Raw genomic sequence first — 22336 nt, forward strand, 5'->3', positions numbered from 1 at the left:
ATACAAGATGTATCTACATTCCAATTACACACACTGAGGGCTTGTCTTGGAAATAAAATAAGTACTATTTTGAATATACATGAATGTCTGAAAACACATTACTTCCCTTTCAAGAATGACTCAGCACAGATAATTCTACTGAATGGTAAGCAAACTGGAAATATGCTGCATAAAAGCAACACGAGATGCGGCAGTTGTGGCTGTACTTGCACACTGATGAACCAAACTACTGGGACACCGCCCACCACAGAAGTTAATGCTACCTGGTTGCACTGTGGGCGTATGACATGATAAGGAAAGTACATATATTGAACAGTGATGAATGGAAGAATCGTTCTAGCAACAATGTGGGCCACAAGTGGAGAAATCCACTGCCATAAGCGATTTTGTCAAAGTACAGGTTGTTATGGGCCAGCACCTGGGAATGAGCATCTCTGAAATAGTGAAACTGGTTGCCAGTTTGTGCGCAGCTACCATGAACAACTATGGAAAGCGGGTAAAGGGCAATGAACCTATGAATAAGTGAAAAGGTGCTGGACCTACATTCCAAATCACAGAACATGGAAAGTGTTTCCGAGCACATTGTTGGACGTGGGACAACTGACATCGTCAATCACAATTGCAGTGGGCACATGATCACTGTGAACGGATGGCAGGGACAAAGAATCTAGTGAAATTTTTTTAAGTGCTTTATCTGAAAACTACTTTGAGCGTTTAAACAGAGAACCGACTCGTGGTGATAACATATTAGACCTTCTGTGACAAACACACCCGAACTATTTGAAACCGTTAATGCAGAACAGGGAATCAGCAATTATAAAGCGGTTAGTGCATTGATGATTTCAGCCATAAATAGAAATATTAAAAAAGGTACGACGATTTTTCTGTTTAGCAAAAGTGACAAAAAGCAGATTTCAGAGCACTTGACGGCTCAACACAGAAGTTTTCTCTCAAGTACAGATAGTGTTGAGGATCAGTGGACAAAGTTCAAAACCATCATACAATATGTGTTAGATGAGTATATGCCAAGCAAGATCATAAGAGATGGAAAAGAGCCATCGTGGTACAACAACCGAGTTAGAAAACTGCTGCGGAAGCAAAGGGAACTTCACAGCAAACATAAACATACTCAAAGCCTTGCAGACAAACAAAAATTATGTGGAGCGAAATGTAGTGTATGGAGGGCTATGTGAGAGGCGTTCAATGAATTCGAAAGTATGTACCAACTTGGCAAAAAATCCTAAGAAATTTTGGTGTTATGTGGATCAAAACAATATGTACAGACACTCTGTCACCAAAATGGTACTGAAACAGAGGATGACAGACTAAAGGCTGAAATACTAAACGTCTTTTTCCAAAGCTGTTTCACAGAGGAAGACTGTACTGTAGTTCCTTATCTAGAGTGTCGCACAGATGACAGAATGGTAGATATCGTTATAGACAACAGAGGGATAGAGAAACAATTAAAATCGCTCACAAGAGGAAAGGAACACGTATTATGTTCGAGTATAATGACTTTCCTGGAGACTAGAAATCTACTCTGTAGGAATTGGCATGGGTTTCGAAAAAGACGGTCGTGTGAAACCCAGCTCGCGCTATTCGTCCACGAGACTCAAAGGGCCATAGACATGGGTTCACAGGTAGATGCCGTGTTTCTTGACTTCTGAAAGGCATTCGATACAGTTCCCCACATTTGTTTAATGAACAATGTAAAAGCATATGGACTATCAGACCAATTGTGTGATTGGATTGAAGAGTTCCTAGATAACAGAAAGCAGCATGTTATTCTCAATGGAGAGAAGTCTTCCGAAGTAAGAGAGATTTCAGGTGTGCCGCAGGGGAGTGTCGTAGGACCGTTGCTATTCACAGCATACATAAATGACCTTGTGGATGACATCGGAAGTTCACTGAGGCTTTTTGCAGATGATGCTGTGGTATATAGAGAGTTTGTTACAATGGAAAATAGTACTGAAATGCAATAGGATCTGCAACGAATTGACGCACGTTGCAGGGAATGGCAATTGGATCTCAATGTAGACAAGTGTAAATAAAGTTGATCGTCAGTAAAGCAGATGCCAGACTGAGATTCACTGGAAGAATCCTAAGGAAATGTGGGATCCGTACCAGATAGGGTTGATAGAAGAGATAGAGAAGATCCAACGGAGAGCAGTGCGCTTTGTTACAGGATCATTTAATAATCGCGAAAGCGTTACAGAGATGATAGATAAACTCCAGTGGGAGACTCTGCAGGAGAGATGCTCAGTAGCTCTACAGGCTTTTGCTGAAGTTTCGAGAACATACCTTCACCGAGGAGTCAAGCAGTATATTGCTCCCTCCTACGTATATCTTGCGAAGAGACCATGAGGATAAAATCAGAGAGATTGGAGCCCACACAGAGGCATACCTACAATCCTTCTTTCCACGAACAATACAAGACTGGAATAGAATGGAGAACCGATAGAGGTACTCAAGGTACCTTCCGCCACACACCATCGGGTGGCTTGCGGAGTATGAATGTGGATGTAGATGTAGAATGAATTGTGGGTCAATGGAAACGAAGCCTGCTCAGATTAATTGCATTTCTGTTTACAACAGGCCAATAATCGTGTCTTGATATATCACCACCCAGGTGAGTGGCTGCTCAAAACATGAACTGCCACACGGATCTAGTATTATGCTATGGAGGACATTCATCTGGGCTTCCATGGGGCCTCTGGTAGTAATTAAAGGCATCTTGGCAGCTGTAGATTATGTGAACATTATTGCAAACCAACTTTCCCTTCACACCTGCTAATATCCCCAACAGTGATGTCATCTTCCAGCAGGATAACTACCTGTGTCACAAGGCTAGAATCCTGCTACAGCAGTTTGTGGAACATGATAATGAACTGATGATGTCTTGGCCAAATATTCACCTGATCTGAACCAGATAGAATACATTTGTGACCACATCGAGCACCAACTCTGCATCTAGCAACCACTTGCATTACCTGTGCACAAACATCTGGAGTGACATATTTCCAGAAACAAACCAAGGACTCGTCAAATACGAGCCACACAGAATCACTGTTGTATTGTGTTCCAAATGTGGACAAACATATTATTAAGCAGGTGGTCACACTATTTTGGTTCGTAAGTGTATTACAATTTTGTCCTGAATGTTATGAGGAGGATATATTGCAACTCATCATAAAGATTCATTCCACATTATGTTGCAGACAGGCACAATGAAAAGACTTTTACACATTGAGCTTTTGGCCAAACACTTCTTCAGAAAAGAAAAGAAAGCACATACATTTTAACACAAGGAAGAGAATCTTACATACACATGAATGCTCTGGCTAGAATGCAACTCTGTCGCACTGAACAAAATCATCAATCTGGAGTGGGGAGGAGAAGGGGGAGGGATAACTGGGTATGATTGTGGTGACAGAAGTCAGTGCTACCTGGAGGAGCTTGCAGGGACTAGATGGTGGAAGGCTGTGGAGAATGGACCAGGGTGAGCGGAAAAGGAGAGAGGCAGAGAAGGGAAAAATATCAATCGGTGCCACAGGACAGCATGGTGCGTGATGAGGGTTAGAGAATGTGAAATAGGAGGAGCTGATAGGACAGAGGGGGTTGAAACTTTTAGGTGGAAGGTGTGGGAGCAGTAGGTTACTGTAGGCTGAGGCTGTGAATATTTGGGAGGGGAGAAATGAGTTGGAAGTTATTCTTAAATCTACGCAGTTGGTAGTGGCATTCATCCTGGTGGCCAGCTGGTTAGTAGTCATATCAATATACGAGGAGTGTTCACTAATTAATGCAACACATCTTCCTCTACGACAATTTTAGGCAGAAAATGCAGAATTTGTTGTGGGATGTTGTGGAACATTCCCACTTCAGCCCCTATAGTTTCATGAAGTTCCAATAGGTGATGGCATTGTATGAAGCCTTCAAAATGGTGTCTGTAACAGAGGTGCATTCCAAGCAGAGAGCTGTTAAAGAGTTTCTTTTGGCACAAAACCAGAGCACTGCAGATTTCCATATGCACTTGTAGAATGTCTACAGAGACTGGCAATGAACAAAACTCCAGCGAGTTGTTGAATGAGGTGTCTGTCATCATCGCAACAAGGTTGCGCAAACCCATCCCATCTCTTGCACGCCGGCCAGCCACATATAGCTCAGACTCCTGAAGTATTGGAAAGTGCGGATGTTCTCATTCAAAGTGATCGACGGGTCATAATCAAATAGCTCGCTAAATATTTGCCTGTCTCTGTTGATAGTGCTGACACACTCCTCTGCCAGTTGGGATACCAAAGGTGTTTGCCTGGTGGGTTCCTCACCGTCTAACAGAAGACTATAAAGAGTAATGAAGGTTCATATGTGTAGAATTACTTGCGCATTGATCGTGACAATTTTTTGTCGATCATCTCATAGGTGACAAAACGGGTTCACCACTTAGAACTGGAAAAAAAAAAAAACAGCAATCCACCACACAACTTCTCCTCCAAAGAAAAAGTTCAAAAACGCATCCTCAGGCAGTAAAGTTCTGGTGACTGTCTTCTCAGAATTTGAAGGGATTATTCTGTTTGATGTCCTCCCCCATGCTGCAAGATTGACTCTGAAGTGTACTGTGCTACCCTCAGGAAATTAAAGAAAGAAACTACTTCAGCATGTTCATTGCCAAAAAAATGCAAACAAACTTCTCCTTCTCTACGATAACCCAAGCCTTCACTGAGGCTCTGCACCTGAGAGAAGCTCACAAAACTACACTGTGCTGTTCTTCCTCATCCCTCTATAACCCGGGTCGCGCATCTTCCACCTGTTTGGTCCAATGAGGGATATACTCTGCGGGAAGCAGTATGTGGGTGATGGGGAGGTTCCTGATGTAGCACGACGCTGGTCTGATGTTGATCACTAGAGAGCTACCATGCGGGCATAAACACTCTCCCAGTAAGGTGGCATAAGGTCGTTGCAGTGAACAGAGATTATCCAGAATGAGATTTTCACTCTGCAGCGGAGTGTGCGCTGATATGAAACTTCCTGGCAGATTAAAACTGTGTGCCCGACTGAGACTCGAACTCGGGACCTATGCCTTTCGTGGGCAAGTGCCCTACCATCTGAGCTACCGAAGCATGACTCACGCCTGGTACTCACAGCTTTACTTCTGCCAGTACCTCGTCTCCTACCTTCCAAACTTTACAGAAGCTCTCCTGCGAATCTTGCAGAACTAGCACTCCTGAAAGAAAGGATATTGTGGAGACATGGCTTAGCCACAGCCTGGGGGATGTTTCCAGAACGAGATTTTCACTCTGCAGCGGAGTGTGGGCTGATATGAAACTTCCTGGCAGATTAAAACTGTGTGAAGGTAGGAGACAAGGTACTGGCAGAAGTAAATCTGTGAGTACCGGGCATGAGTCGTGCTTCAGTAGCTCAGATGATAGAGCACTTGCCCGAGAAAGGCAAAGGTCCCAAGTTCAAGTCTTGGTCGGGCACACTGTTTTAATCTGCCAGGAAGTTTCATATCAGCGCACACTCCGCTGCAGAGTGAAAATCTCGTTCTGGAAACATCCCCCAGGCTGTGGCTAAGCCATGTCTCCGCAATATCCTTTCTTTCAGGCGTGTTAGTTCTGCAAGGTTCACAGGAGAGCTTCTGTAAAGTTTGGAAGGTAGGAGACGAGGTACTGGCAGAAGTGAAGCTGTGAGTACCGGGCGTGAGTCGTGCTTCGGTAGCTCAGATGGTAGAGCACTTGCTCGCGAAAGGCATAGGTCCCGATTTCGAGTCTCGGTCGGGCACACAGTTTTAATCTGCCAGGAAGTTTCGAACAGAGATTATGTTGCAAAATCGTGATTTGTAGATGAAAGACTGGGGAATAATATGTATGGCATATTGGAATCTTAAACAAAACCAAGCCGCTTTTGGAAAAAAGTGTTGCATTACTTATTGAATGCCTTTCATAAAAAGCTGTGCAATGATTCCAGCAGACCTGGTATATGACGTGGCTGCTTTCACATGTGATCCAGCCACCGTCAGAGTAATGTAAGTCTATGACAGGACTGCAACAGGAAGTTGTGAGTGGATGGTTTGGGTGTGTGTGGCACCTGGTCTTCCACAGGAATACGACCCCTGTGGCAATGGGTTCAGATTAGGAGTGGCATTTATGATGTCAAAAACCTAGTCTTCTTCTCCCAATCCCTGTAATGGAAACACTTCTTTGTCATCAACCCCTGCTCCCAGAGCCAACCTAATCTCAACACTAAACACTGCCTTCCCATTTCAAACCACAATCCATATGTGCTCTCCGCAAACCACTCCATGGTCATCTTCAAGGAATTCCTTGCCTCCAGCTTGGCCTCACTACCCTTCCCCAGGTCCCTTCCTAGAAACACCAACCTTTCAGGGGAAAAAAAAGGGCAGCCATAGACTGCCTTAAAACAGACCCTGAGCTAATCATACCATCCACAGACAAAGTTTCCACCACTGTCATCTTGAAATGCAGTGACCACCTGGTGGAATGCTTCTGCCAGTTATCTGATTAATCCATCTTTGCCAGAGTGATCCCATCTCAGAAGTCAAACATAACCGTCCCTTGAATCAATTTCCCTCGTAACTCCTATTACACCCTGCTCATCCACATCCTACATGCTCGCCAAAATCCAGAAACCCAACAACCCTGGACACCCCATTATAGCCAGTTATTGTGCTCCCACTGAAAGAATTTCTGCCATCATTGATCAACACCTCTAACCCATTACCCGAAATCTAGCCTCCTATGTCAAAGATACCAACCACTTCATTCACCGACTCTCCACCATCCCCACCCCTTTACCTCCTGGATCCCCACTCACCACTGACAATGTCACTTCCCATACTTCCCTATACACCATCACCACTCATGCCCATCGTCTTACTATTATTGAACACTACTGCTCCCAATGTCCTTCAGATTCCAAACCCATTACCTCATTCCTCATACTCCATATTCACTTCATCCTAACATGCAACTACCTCACCTATAAAGGGAAGGTATTCAAACAAATCCATGGCAAAGCCATGGGCACCCACATGGCACCCCCCTATCTCCCATGCCAACCTGTTTATGGGCCATCTATGGGTAACCTTCCTAGCCTAAAGGCTCGTTGATGATATCTTCATAATCTGGTCCCAGGACAAAGAAACCCCATCCTAACTACTCCACACCTTCTCTCATCTGCTTTACCTGGTCCTCCTCAATCCAGTATGCCACCTTCCTGGACATTGACATCCTCCTCTGTAATGATTCCATCCACGCACCCCTGTCCATATTAAACCCATCAACTACCAACAGTACTTGTATTTTGACAGCTGCTATCCCTCTCACAACAAAAAATCCCACCCATACAGCCTGGCAACCCAGGGGCGAGAACTCCCTTGCCCAGTGAGTTAAAGATCTCACAAAAGCCTTTACAGACAGGCACTACCCCTTGGACTTAGTCCACAAACAGATTTCCCAAGCCATATCCCCACATATACCCAATCTTTCCACCATCTCCAAGAACCAGCTACAAAGAAGCACACTCATCACCCAGTATCACCCCACACTGGAACAACTTAACCACATCCTTCACCAGGGTTTTGATTATCTATCATCATGCCTTGAAATAAGAGAAATCCTATCCAAGATCCTACCCAACCTTCCTAAAGTGGTGTTCTGTCACCCACCCAACCTCCAAAATATCCTAGTCCATCGCTATGCCACTCGGAGTCTCAGCCCCTTGCCACAGTAATCAAATCCCTGTGGAAGACCCAGATACAACACCTCCCCAATCCACCCACCCAGTACTTCCTATTGCAGTCCTGCAGCAGCCTATCAGAGAATGAGCTTCCTGTGAATGTAGCCATGTCATATATCTGCTTTGCTGCAATCACTGTAAAGCTTGTTGGTATGACTACCAACCACTCATCTACCAGGATAAATGGCCATCGCCGAACTGTGAGCAAGAGCAATGCGGACCACCCAGTGACACAACATGCAACTGAACATAACATGCTTGATTTCAGCAGATGAGAATTATTCTTACAACAAATTCTCCGCTCCAGAAATAATCCCAGCCTCAACCTATGATACCTCCCAATTCACGTCCCCTCATCCTCACTGTGGTCAGAAGCTAAAATGTGAAACAGTCTTTTGTCCTACCTACCTGCCACCCAACTTACCATCTTTACAGTGAGCAGCAATTTATCCGTTTCATAAAATTATCAATTATCAGAAAACTATTATTCAGTTACCAAATGAAGGAAGCAGATCAAATAGCCAACAAATAATATCACAATTACATCATCACATGCTACATGCACTCCACCTCATATATCAGCACATTAGGATATTAAATAAGGACTGTAATTCCATTTTACCTGGGAGAAGGAAATGTATTCCTGGAGATGAAGTGATAAAAAATGTATTCTTGAACATAACACATATTTAAAATTCTAATTATGCACAAGTTCTCAATGTGTGTAATACGAATTTATGAACAGCCAGAGTATTAAAATTGTTTCTCCACCTTGAGCAATTAACAAAAATTATTTTCAACCATCTTGTCTTTTTATTGCATTTCCAGCTGGCAAAATGTAGGTGTGTGTGTGTGTGTGTGTGTGTGTGTGTGTGTGTGTGTGTGTGTGTGCCCTCCCTATCCAACACATTTAATAGCCAGATTCACATATGGCACACGAAACTAGTTAATGTAACTGGACAGATAAAAAAAAATCTACTCACCAAGAAGTGGCAAGAGAACACACACACACACACACACACACACACACACACACATCAATCCGCACATGTGTATGTGCGGATGGATATGTGTGTGTGTGTGTGTGTGTGTGTGTGTGTGTGTGGGCGCGCGCGAGTGTACACCTGTCCCTTTTCTTCCCCTAAGGGAAGTCTTTCCGCTCCCGGGATTGGAATGACTCCTTACCCTCTCCCTTAAAACCCACATCCTTTCGTCTTTCCCTCTCCTTCCTGAAGAAGCAACCATCGGTTGCGAAAGCTAGTAATTCTGTGTGTGTGTTTGTGTGTTTTGTTCATTGTGCCTGTCTGCCGGCGCTTTCCCGCTTGGTAAGTCTTGGAATCTTTGTTTTTAATATATTTTTCCCATGTGGAAGTATATATATATATATATATATATATATATATATATATATATATATATATATATTAAAAACAAAGATTCCAAGCGGAAAGACTTCCCTTAGGGGAAGAAAAGGGACAGGTGTACACTCGCGCGCGCGCACACACAGTGAGTAATATATTTTTCCCATGTGGAAGTATATATATATATATATATATATATATATATATATATATATATATATTAAAAACAAAGATTCCAAGACTTACCAAGCGGGAAAGCGCCGGCAGACAGGCACATGAACAGAAAACACACACACACACACATACACACACACACACACACAGAATTACGAGCTTTCGCAACTGGCAGTTGCTTCGTCAGGAAAGAGGGAAGGAGAGGGAAAAATGAAAGGATGTGGGTTTTAAGGGAGAGGGTAAGGAGTCATTCCAATCCCGGGAGCGGAAAGACTTCCCTTAGGGGAAGAAAAGGGACAGGTGTACACTCGCGCGCGCGCGCACACACACACACACACACACACACACACACACACATATCCATCCGCACATACACATGTGCGGATGGATGTGTGTGTGTGTGTGTGTGTGTGTGTGTGTGTGTGTGTGTGTGTGTGTGTGTGTGTGTGTGTGCGCGCGCGTGTACACCTGTCCCTTTTTTTCCCCTAAGGGAAGTCTTTCCGCTCCCGGGATTGGAATGACTCCTTACCCTCTCCCTTAAAACCCACATCCTTTCATTTTTCCCTCTCCTTCCCTCTTTCCTGACGAAGCAACTGCCAGTTGCGAAAGCTCGTAATTCTGTGTGTGTGTGTGTGTGTGTGTGTGTGTGTGTGTTTTGTTCATGTGCCTGTCTGCCGGCGCTTTCCCACTTGGTAAGTCTTGGAATCTTTGTTTTTAATATATTTTTCCCATGTGGAAGTTTCTTTATATAAGGTTTTATGTATGCAAGCTGTTGGAGCCAGTGGCCCCTCTTTCCTGCAGAAGGGTTGGAGGGCAAGGAAGAAGGGCGAAGAAAAAGGACTGGAGAGATTTAAGAAAAGGATTGCAGTTCGGAAAAGTCGGCCAAAATCCCGGGTCAGGGGAGACTTGCCAGATAGGAGAATGAAACTAGCTGCCTTTTATACAAGTTGACAAGATTCAAACACCACTCCCCCTTTTTTAATCAAACAAACATTGTTTTTCATCTTTAGAAGAAAATGGTCACAGCAAAAACCAACCTCTGCAAGTCACTCTATATGAAATATATGCTGCATTCTCCAAATGTGGTTATCGCCGCTTTCGTGACATCTTTAGAAAATAAACCCTCTGCTCCTCTACTGCACCATCTGCTCAATCGAATGCTTGTATCTGTCGATGGCAAAGTGCACCATTTTGATAAACTTGTGACAATACAAACATTTGTTCCTCAAATTCCAACAGTAATGACTGTACATACCTATCATTATCTACCATTCTACAGAAACTATGCTACAGGTCTGAGTGCTAAACAGTCACCAAGTTCATTCAGTAGTGCTGCTACTTGTACATGCTGCAGTATTGTAACATATTTATCAACAATTAGCGACATTATATAAGCGAGCAATATTCTTGCACTTTCTACAAAGACTAACCTGGCAATGAACCTGATTTTCTCCACACCTCTCAGTTGTACAGGTTCCCTTGTCCTGTTTCACTTTATTTTCAACACTTATTGAAACGGCAAGCTCTCCATGTGAAGATGGTAGAGATATGGTAGCAACAGTACCTTGCGATGGTGCAATAGGTGTCTGCACGGGAAGAGGCTGTGGATAAAATCATAGCTAATTAAGTTGCTTTATAAAGAAGCAATGAAAATACACAACTGATTCAACAGTAATTCAAATTTCTCTGTACTGTTTATCAGGAAGGTTATTTTATTTCAATAAAGGAGAGTGTGTGTTGTATCAGTTGAACTACTTAACACCAAAGTTGACAGTGAGAAGAAATACTGCAGTTTTGTGAATTATCAGAACTGAGAATAAGGCAAAAGTATATCACACCATGTGCGCACAAAAAAAGGAGAGAAACTCAGTTACTTTTAATGAATGTTCCACGATGATGAAAACATTATCCACTTACTTTGTAACAGAGGCAAATATAAAAATAGGAATAACAATGTTCACATGTAAAAAATGTGATATACATGAGAATCAGCAATGAACCACTTGACAACATGATTAACAAAATAACTGCATACTGTTTGGGTGATGGTGGTACGAGAAGAGACCTTTACAGGATTTAAAAATTTATGAGCAAAAATTTCCTTGGAATGATGAAACATTTCAAAGAGAGATGTGCAACACAAGTCATGCCTGCAAAGTGTATGCCTGGGCCAAGCAGAAGTGTGTGTGCGTCAGGGAAAGGGGGGTGGGGGTGCCAGAAGCAGTGGACTACTTCAGTATGACAGTTAACTACCTGTACTGAACAGGCTGACATCTTTGATAAATGGGGTGTGGAAAAACATTTAGAATTTTAGGAGTATGAGCCAAATTCAAGGTTTCTGTTTCATTCCCAATCATAAGGTCTAGATTTGAAGCCAGCTCCAGAAACAAATGGCAGGTCCCAATACTAGGAAACTAATGAAAGAAATAATTACAAAATGAAAGCATTACACTTCTACATGATGGATATTAAACTATAGCTACACTACACTGCACTACACTACATTTTTACTTACAACTGTAATAATGCAAATCAACATTTCGATAATTAGTTTACAAAGCATGCTAATTCCAAAGTAACGTGCAAGACTCTCAGTACAGCTCACATAGTAAAAGCTAATAGTTCTAAGAATAAATAAGAATTAATTACAAAATTTGTTTGTAGTTTCCAAGCTGGACGTATCCAAAGTGAACAGGTTGTGGTACATGTAATAGAGGATTTAACAGACAGTACTGGCTAATCCACTCTTGTGAGCATTCTAACAGAAGTCAGCTTTGCGCATTATCTTCCAGTAAATATGCTGAAAAGTAATGCAATAACAGAAGAAAAATCCCTGTACGCGGTTAATATTTTAAATGTGAGCTGGTGAAGCAAATCTCTACCACTCAATGTCAGGTTTGGAGTAATCTACAATCAGTACTATCCCTTGGATCATTATCATGAATTCTGAAGAAATTTGAGAGCTATCTCAATATTACTTCCACGTCCTATAATGGCACTTGTTGAAAACATGTAAGAAAGAGCAGCCAGTAATGTAACCTATTTTCTTAAGCTCTTCTTTTACTCCAGCTTTTCCTAATACGATCCACAGTTCAAACATTTATCTACATCTGTTATCTTCAGACCTCCATGTGACTGGTTTGTTTTAACCATGGGAGAAATTCATGAAAATGCTTAACTTAAAGTGGAAGATGCTTGTAGATAGCCACCAACTATCTCCCAAAAGTGCTTGCTCTTGATATTTGTCCAAGTGCTTCTTTCTCCAAAGCACGCTGTAATTGTCCTATAGGTGGTGTCCACCATGTCCGAAGTCCTCCAGTCTTCTACAGTTTTGCATTTCTTCTCTAGCTAGTCCTGTCACACTTTATTTCTAGACACTGTATATTTTTTATGTATCCTTCATTTGTTGCATTTTTACATTTTCTCTTTTCATCAGTTAAATTCATAAGCTCTTGGGTTATTCAAATATTTCTATTGGGATTGTCTTTTTGCCCCTTTAATTTTCTGCTGGATAATCCATCTCTCAAAGGTACCCATTCAATTTTTTATCAATTCCCAGTTCAGTCAGCTGTGGGCTAATGCTCCTTTTCAAACTTTCAATCCCCTGTGGTTCCTTCAATTTATTTGGGTCCCACATTCTGAACTTCCTATCTTTCTGTAATTTCTTCAGTTCTTAATCTGCTGTGCAAAATCAATAGTGCCGTGTCAGGGTCCACATTACACAGACTGGTGCCCCTGTAACTAGTGAAAATGATGCTACCACTCTTTAGGAATTATGTTAGTTTGGTCTCTCCGTGATACAACCCCTCCATCCAGAGGAAATTGCTGCTCATATCAGTCAGTGTACCTTTGTCAAGTGTACCGTCAAACGGGTTGATTTTGGACGGGTTTGTCATTATTTTGATTGTAACTTTCGTATATATTGTTAGATTAAATTGATTGTTATGGAAATGGTAGGGATATGTGTAACGAATAAAATATCCCTGAATCAGAAAGTGCATGTGTAGGTATATTTATCTGAGGCAGTTAAATAAAGTGTCCGAAGTCACCCCATAGATTGGGGTGATTTTTGACACTTTTTTAAATCTCTGTCCAAAGTTACAGTATACAGAGGGCGAATTCAGACAGTTACTGCCTTTTAAAAAAATTCTACATGCTTTTTATTTGATTTTGGTGACATTTTACACATTTTAAGGGAGTCCTTTGCTGTAAATAAGTGATATGGAATGATTTAATGAATTTTATACATTACAGATAAGTTTTTATTTTGCAAAAATTTAAATAAACAGTCTCTTTGTTCACTCCTGCACGAGCTTATTAAATATTTTCGCTTAAGCGAATGGAAAGATCTTCTGACTGTCCTTTGAGGAATAAATACATCCATTCTTCTCCTGGCAAGATTTTACAAAATTTATTCTCTTTTTGGCTCGATTTATCGAGGTAACCTTCAACTAAATATATAATATCCAATTTAGTGAAGGGAAATCCTCAATGTGCAGCCCTCAAGATACCTTGCTTCAACATTTCTTCTTCTTCTTCTTCTTCATTTAGCACTGGCTGTCCTTCCATTTTTTTCAGATGCGCTTCCTGCACTTTATTTTGTAGGGTTGATTTAAGCATACCATACAAATAACATGCTTTTCGGTATGATAATTACCACTCTGAACATCACAAACATCTTTATCTAAAAGTTCTGGGTCATAATTACACCTTACTGTAGCACCTCTCCTGCTCTTATATGTTACTGGCATTGTCCAAAATCACCCCACACAGTACACAGTTTTACAAAAACTGTCATTATTTTATAACCTCGCATGAGAAACTCGACAAATTTGTACAGAAATTGTCTCAATGCTGTTAGCTACTGAGTGCGTCGACAATTATGGTTACAATAACACCCCACTCGGCCAACAAGAGAAAGTTTCCACTTTACGATAATGCATGGATTTTTAACACAGAGACTGTTCATCAATTATTCACCTAGGGAAGCAACTGACGCAAAATAAAAGTTGTGGTACGTGATAAATGCAATCTTGCACTTAAAATAACTGGTGCACAGGCATTAAAATAAATAACTCTTTGTTTTTATGCAGTAGCAAAGAGCAAATAGCAAATAAGCCATACTGTTCGAATTCGCACCAGTGTCCAAAATCACCGCATTGGACGGTATATAATACATTGTGGAGTTACTGCTGAGATAGTTTTAATTAATGACATTCATGTCCAATACATACAATGCAAAACTTAAAAATGGTAGTAAATAAAAAAATATTCATTCATTCGAAAGTTGACATGATAGTAGAATAAATAAACAAACAATTGTCAGATAAAGTATTGGATATTGACAAACTGAAATTTTTGTATTGCTCATTTGCGCAAATTTACACGTGATTGGACCCCATTCCTTATGTATCCTTACAATGATTAGGAAGTTATTTGCAGGAACGGAAAGTAGCAGTTTTGTTTTGGATCCCTGTGACATGAATAGTAATGTGTTTTTAATCCTAGGGCAAACCAAGTTACTTTAGGTTACAAGGCGCAACACCCAAGGGCAAAATCTGCCAGTGAATGTGTGTTTATTTTAAGTGAAATCAGTTTAAAAGTGCTCAGTAAATAGCTAAAAATGTAATGCTTGAAACATACAGTGTATCCAAAAATGCATAAGTCAATATACTATTTTTCTTGGTAAAAAGTATAACAAGCAACAGTTGTCAAAAACTTGGACATTGAAAGTTTGTATAAACTACTAACATAAAATCTGCACTTGAATATAAATGCTGTCCAAGTTTTCTATTTACTCTCTGATCTGATAACTAGAGACAGGAAAAAATCTCTTTATTTTATTGCCAAATTCAGTATTATTTTTGGCGAAATTCGATGTTATTTTTTGCCACATGCATTTTTTTACACATTTGTCGTAATTTTTGCAAACTTAGTTGTCACTTCTGACAAATACTCTGTACATTCGTAAAGTTTGGTGTTTTTTGTCACATTCAAGGTACTTTTTTGCCACATTCAGTATCTTTTTTTGCTGCATTCGATTTTTTTGGGCAAATTTCGTTTTATTTAATGTCAAATTTTGTGTTTTTAAATCAATTTCAGTTTTTTTATCAAATTTGATGTTATTTTTCCAAATTCAGTGCCTTTTTCTGCTAATGATATTTTTTTGTCAAATTTCGAGTTTTTTTCTAAATTTGGTTTTCTTTAAATTGCATGGTTGTTGCCAAATTCAATACTGTTTGTGAAATTCAGTGTTATTTTTTGGCACAGTCTTTTCTGACAAATTCAGTGTTTTTGCTAAATTTGGTGTTTTAGCCAAATTATATGCTGTTTTCTTGCCAAATTTGGTGTTGTTTTTGACAAAACTGTGTTGTCTCTTTTACAAATACATTTCTTCTTTTTCCAAATTAAATGGTTTTGCCAATTTACATGAGAAATGAAACATCTGAACTAGCATTTTGATATTATGCACTAACCTCAGCCTTGAGAAATCTGAAGTCAAAATGTTATTTTAACATTCAATAACCACAAGTTATGAATATTAAGAAACTGTAGTTTTCAGATTTATAACATTTTTATCAGGAAATTAAAAGTCTTCTGATATTTTGTAAAAATTGACAATTTCATTTTATTTCCCTAAAAGCTGTTATTTTTGTGAAATTTTATTGTCCCTACTAATAACTGAATAATACATTTGTGACCTCGATGAAAAGTTTCAAAAACAGGAATAAAAATACTTGAATGAAAACAGGTTACAGTATATTGAAAACTTTAGAGAAACTCCCTTCAATTGGAGGGAATAGTGTCATTTACCTCCTGTGCACAAAATGGTTGATTCTGAATAACTCTTAAAACAAATGGTGACAAACTCCACATACGGAGGAGTTTGTTAATATGTATAAACAACATAGGTAATAAAGAAGTACCCATAAATTTACTTGTAGAAACAGCAGTTTTCTAAATGAATTACTGCAATTATTGCATGTCAAGGTTGCTAATCCTTTGAATGTTAAAGGTTTTATACACCAGCAAGAACTCCGTGGCACTTTAGAAAATGGAACTCAACAAGGGGGAAAAAAAACGCATTCTGAAAAGATCTTTGATGTGCAGCAATATGTATGATGCCTATTTTCATATTACAATAGTATAAATTCAAATTCCATCAAGCACATGAAACAGCATTGAAACAGAGACTGCAATGCCCTGTTGTAAGCCAATCATAGCTCGTCATGTGTTCTCGTCAGCCAATCACAGCAGATATTCAAAGCATAGGACATGCGATGTAGTAAGCAAATAGCAACATCGCTGTTAACCCATTACTGGCCATTGTCCTTTTTTTTGGGACACGTATATTTTACTTATTTCTACGTAAGCAATGGAGCTTTTAGCCTTCACTGTTGCACCTGTAGGTTCAACTAACTGCTATAATGCCTGTAAATGTAAAATAAATAACTTTTTTCTAAGTACTTCGCACCAGGAAAATTATAAACTTGCCGATTTTTTGTTCTCGCACTTGACAGCACTGTATGTTTGCTGTGATTTAGTTGTGTGGGCGTGTTTGTTATGAACATATGGATGTCCGTGTAAGATTAAGTATACTTCAGATTTTTTTCAAGTAATTGCAATACAGATATAATTTATGCATCCCAATAATGGGACAATGGCATGTTACACTATCATTTATTGCTGATGTGCCCTATTCTTGTATACATGTATTTTACAAAGAAGAAATGCATTTTACGTTCTTTATATCTGCTTTTTTTCATATTCCATTCGAATTTTACGATTCCAACAGGATAAAAACATGCTGCATGGACTTACATTTGATAGCAGAACTAGAGAACCATCAAGAGAGTGACGAAGATGATGATGTAGAATTGGCGATTATTCCACCCGATGCAGATGTAATAACAGATGAAGAAGACACTGACGAAAATGTACTGAACAACGAGCTGTTGTACAAGATGTAGCCAGTACTTTAGAGCTCATAACCAGCCGAGATGAAGCTAATGCTACAGCTGTACCTCCACAAGTCAAAAGAAGGAAAGCATTAGGATATGGAGCAGAAAGTGGTACGTTATCTACAAAAATATATAAATATAAGTGGTATAAATGTCAACCAATGTACACAAACACTAGTGAGTCGGGGAAGAGCAACGAACATTGTGTTACGGAATGTCTAGCAAATAAGACAGTGCTCCAGGTGTTTGAGGATTTTTTTTTCTTCTGAGAAACTAATGGATACTATTATTGAACAAAGCAAAATCTATGCTTGCCAAAATAACAAAATAAATTTTCTGCTAACCAAAGAAGAAATAAAATCATTTATTGGAATACTACTTCTGAGTGGTTATCATAAGCTTCCCCATGAGAATATGTACTGGGAACAGGCTCCTGATGTCGGTGTTCCTTTATAGTCTTCAACTCCATGTCAAGAAATAGGTTTCGGGAAATAAAGATATTCATTCATCTCAATGACAAAATAGGCAGAAACAACAAGATGTACAAACTGAGGTTGTTCTTTGAAATGCTGAAAAAGGAATTTGGTAAATTTGGCGTATTTCATTCAGAACTCTCAATTGATGAAATGATGGTTCATTATTATGGCAAACATTCAGCTAAAATGTTTATGAGGGGAAAGCCTATCAAATCTGGATATAAAATTTGGTGTCTTACAAGCTCCAATGGCTTCCTTTACAATTTTTTGCCATACTGTGGCAAGACTGACAACAAACAGGAGCCTTTAGGTGCAAGGGTAATAAATGAACTAATCAGCATGTTTCCAGAATCAGGGTATCTGAATTATAAGCTTTTCTTTGACAACTTTTTCACCAGTGTTGACACTCTGATCACACTCGGAAAGAGTAAAATGAAAGCTGTTGTTGTTGTGGTCTTCAGTCCTGAGACTGGTTTGATGCAGCTCTCCATGCTAATCTATCCTGTGCAAGCTTCTTCATCTCCCAGTACTTGCTGCAACCTACATGCTTCTAAATCTGCTTAGTGTATTCATCTCCCGTTCTCCCTCTACGATTTTTACCCTCCACGCTGCCCTCCAATGCTAAATTTGTGATCCCTTGATGCCTCAAAACATGTCCTACCAACCGATCCCTTCTTTTTGTCAAGTTGTGCCACAAACTCCTCTTCTCCCCAATTCTATTCAATACCTCCTCATTACTTATGTGATCTATCCATCTAATCTTCAGCATTCTTCTGTAGCACCACATTTCGAAAGCTTCTATTCTCTTCTTGTCCAAACTAGTTATTGTCCATGTTTCACTTCCATACATGGCTACACTCCATACAAATACTTTCAGAAACGACTTCCTAACACTTAAATCTATACTCAATGTTAACAAATTTCTCTTCTTCAGAAACGCTTTCCTTGCCATTGCCAGTCTACATTTTATATTCTCTCTACTTCGACCATCATCAGTTATTTTACTCCCTAAATAGCAAAACTCCTTTACTACTTTAAGTGTCTCATTTCCTAATCTAATTCCCTCAGCATCACCCGATTTAATTTGACTACATTCCATTATCCTCGTTTTGCTTTTGTTGATGTTCATCTTATATCCTCCTTTTAAGACACTGTCCATTCCGTTCAACTGCTCTTCCAAGTCCTTTGCTGTCTCTGACAGAATTACAATGTCATCGGCGAACCTCAAAGTTTTTATTTCTTCTCCGTGAATTTTAATACCTACTCCAAATTTTTCTTTTGTTTCCTTTACTGCTTGCTCAATATACAGATTGAATAACATCGGGTAGAGGCTACAACCTTGTCTCACTCCCTTCCCAACCACTACATCCCTTTCATGTCCCTCGACTCTTATAACTGTCATCTGGTTTCTGTACAAATTGTAAATAGCCTTACCCTCCCTGTATTTTACCCCTGCCACCTTTAGAATTTGAAAGAGAGTATTCCGGTCAACCTTGTCAAAAGCTTTCTCTAAGTCTACAAATGCTAGAAACATAGGTTTGCCTTTTCTTAATCTTTCTTCTAAGATAAGTCGTAAGATTAGTATTGCCTCACGTGTTCCAACATTTCTGCGGAATCCAAACTGATCTTCCGCAATCTCCACTTCTACCAGTTTTTCCATTCGTCTGTAAAGAATTCGTGTTAGTATTTTGCAGCTGTGACTTACTAAACTGATAGTTCGGTAATTTTCACATCTGTCAACACCTGCTTTCTTTGGGATTGGAATTATTATATTCTTCTTGAAGTCTGAGGGTATTTCGCCTGTCTCATAAATCTTGCTCGCCAGATGGTAGAGTTTCGACTCAGGTCTTTCAGTGCTCTGTCAAACTCTTCCCGCAGTATTGTATCTCCCATTTCATCTTCATTTGCACCCTCTTCCATTTCCAGTACATCACCCTTGTATAAACCCTCTATATACACCTTCTACCTTTCCGCCTTCCCTTCTTTGCTTAGAACTGGGTTTCCATCTGAGCTCTTGATATTCATACAAGTGGCTCTCTTTTCTCCAAAGGTCTCTTTAATTTTCCTGTAGGCAGTATCTATCTTACCCCTTGTGAGATAGGCCTCTACATCCTTACATTTGTCCTCTAGCCATCCCTGCTTAGCCATTTTGCACTTCCTGTCGATCTAATTTTTTAGACGTTTGTATTCCTTTTTGCCTGCTTCATTTACTGCATTTTTATATTTTCTCCTTTCATCAATTAAATTCAATATTTCTTCTGTTACCCAAGGATTCTATTAGCCCTCGTCTTTTTACCTACTTTATCTTCTGCTGCCTTCACTACTTCATCCCTCAGAGCTACCCATTCTTCTTCTACTGTATTTCTTTCCTCCATTCCTGTCAATTGTTCCCTTATGCTCTCCCTGAAACTCTCTACAACCTCTGGTTCTTTCAGTTTATCCAGGTCCCATCTCCTTAAATTAGCACCTTTTTGTAGTTTCTTCAGTTTTAATCTACAGTTCATAACCAATAGATTGTGGTCAGAGTCCACATCTGCCCCTGGAAACGCCTTACAATTTAAAACCTGATTCCTAAATCTCTGTCTTACCATTATATAATCTATCTGATACCTTTTAGTATCTCCAGGATTCTTCCATGTATACAACCTTCTTTTATGATTCTTGAACTTAGTGTTAGCTATGATTAAGTTATGCTCTGTGCAAAATTCTACCAGACGGCTTCCTCTTTCATTTTGGAAAGCTACAGGAACAATAAGAGACATCGAACTAAGAATGGCAAAAGAAAAGGTACGAGGATTCTATGACTACATGTTTGACAAAGAGAATGAAGTTCTGGTTGTGAAATGGAGTGACAACAAACCAGTATGTGTAGCGACAAATTACAGTACTATTACTCTTCTGAGTTCTACTAAAAGATACTCACGGGCAAAGAAAAAAGAAATATCTGTTACAATTCCACATCTCACTGAAGAATACAATGCCCATATGGGTGGCGTAGATCTACTGGACGAGCAGATTTCACTTTATACGACGAGGATAAGGTCAAAGAAATGGCGGTGGCCATTATGCACACAGATGATAGATATCTGTGTAGTAAACACATGTCGTGCATACCAAATTGCTAACTCTAATGAGAAGCTCTCACTTTTGGATGTCCGACGGAGAATAGTGACGTTTTACCTATCAAAGAAAACAGGATCAGTACCAAAACGCAGAGGACCACAAGGAAACAAACTGATGGGAGGACGGGTGAGCACAGATGTACGACTAAATCCAGGAAATCATTTCATTGTGCCAAGTAAAACATAGAAGAGATGTGCTCACTGCAAGAAAAAAACAACAAAAATTTGTGATAGGTGCAATGTTGGTGTACACGATAAATGTTTAGTTTCATTTCATACAGAATAGACATTCAATAATATTAAAACATTCTTTATTTATTGTTTGTGTTTTTTCTTACAATATTATGCATGGAGAATAAGGTTGTGAATTTAGATAGCGCATCTGGCCAATGTCCCAATGATCCGATAGAGTTTTGGCCCGACAAGACGCCTCCTGAGACGTGGCAAGGTAGGAGTAGGCAAAATGCAGACAGAAAGTTGGCTGAAACCAGACGTAAACAGTAATGTAATCCTAAACTCAGATTGGAATGTATACCGCAGAGACAGGCTGGACAGTGAAGAGGGAGGCATATTTATAGCGATAAGAAGTGCAATAGTATTGAAGGAAATCGATGGAGATCCCAAATGTGAAATAATTTGGGTGAAGGCCATGTTTAAAGCAGGCTCAGACATGGTAATTGGATGTCTCTATAGGCCCCCTGGCTCAGCAGCTCTTGTGGCTGAGCACCTGAAGGATAATTTGGAAAATATTTCGAGTGGATTTACCCACCATGTTAAAGTTCTGGGTGGAGATTTTAATTTGCCGGATATAGACTGGGAGATTCAAACGTTCATAACTGGTGGTAGGGACAAAGAATCCAGTGAAATTTTTTTAAGTGCTTTATCTGAAAACTACCTTGAGCAGTTAAACAGAGAACTGACTCGTGGCGATAACATATTAGACCTTCTGGTGACAAACACACCCGAACTATTTGGAACTGTTAACGCAGAACAGGGAATCAGCGATCATAAAGTGGTTACTGCATCGATGATTTCAGCCGTAAATAGAAATATTAAAAAAGGTAGGACGATTTTTCTGTTTAGCAAAAGTGTCAAAAAGCAGATTACAGAGTACCTGACAGCTCAACACAAAAATTTTGTCTCAAGTACAGATAGTGTTGATGATCAGTGGACAAAGTTCAAAACCATCGTACAATATGTGTTAGATGAGTATGTGCCAAGCAAGATCGTATGATATGGAAAAGAGCCACCGTGGTGCAACAACCGAGTTAGAAGAATGCTGCGGAAGCAAAGGGAACTTCACAGCAAACATAAACATAGACAAAGCCTTGCAGACAAACAAAAATTATGCAAAGTGTAAGGAGGGCTGGGCGAGAGGTGTTCAATGAATTCGAAAGTAAAGTTCTAGGTACTGACTTGGCAGAAAATCCTACGAAATTTTGGTCTTATGTCAAAGCGGTAGGTGGATCAAAACAAAATGTCCAGATACT

At 39.8% G+C, this 22336-nt stretch overlaps 1 protein-coding gene across 1 annotated transcript in view; it reads right to left on the reverse strand.

Moving 5' to 3' along the window:
• LOC126335011 (zinc finger protein 808-like) overlaps nt 1–22336 on the reverse strand; it is a 194395-nt gene that overhangs the window by 118977 nt on the left and 53082 nt on the right. The window contains 1 exon segment of the mRNA XM_049997840.1: nt 10718–10888. Within this exon segment, the coding sequence (XP_049853797.1) occupies nt 10718–10888 (171 nt within the window).

The sequence above is a fragment of the Schistocerca gregaria genome, chromosome 2 (genome assembly GCF_023897955.1).
Source record: "Schistocerca gregaria isolate iqSchGreg1 chromosome 2, iqSchGreg1.2, whole genome shotgun sequence".
Classification (NCBI taxonomy): Eukaryota; Metazoa; Arthropoda; class Insecta; order Orthoptera; family Acrididae; genus Schistocerca; species Schistocerca gregaria.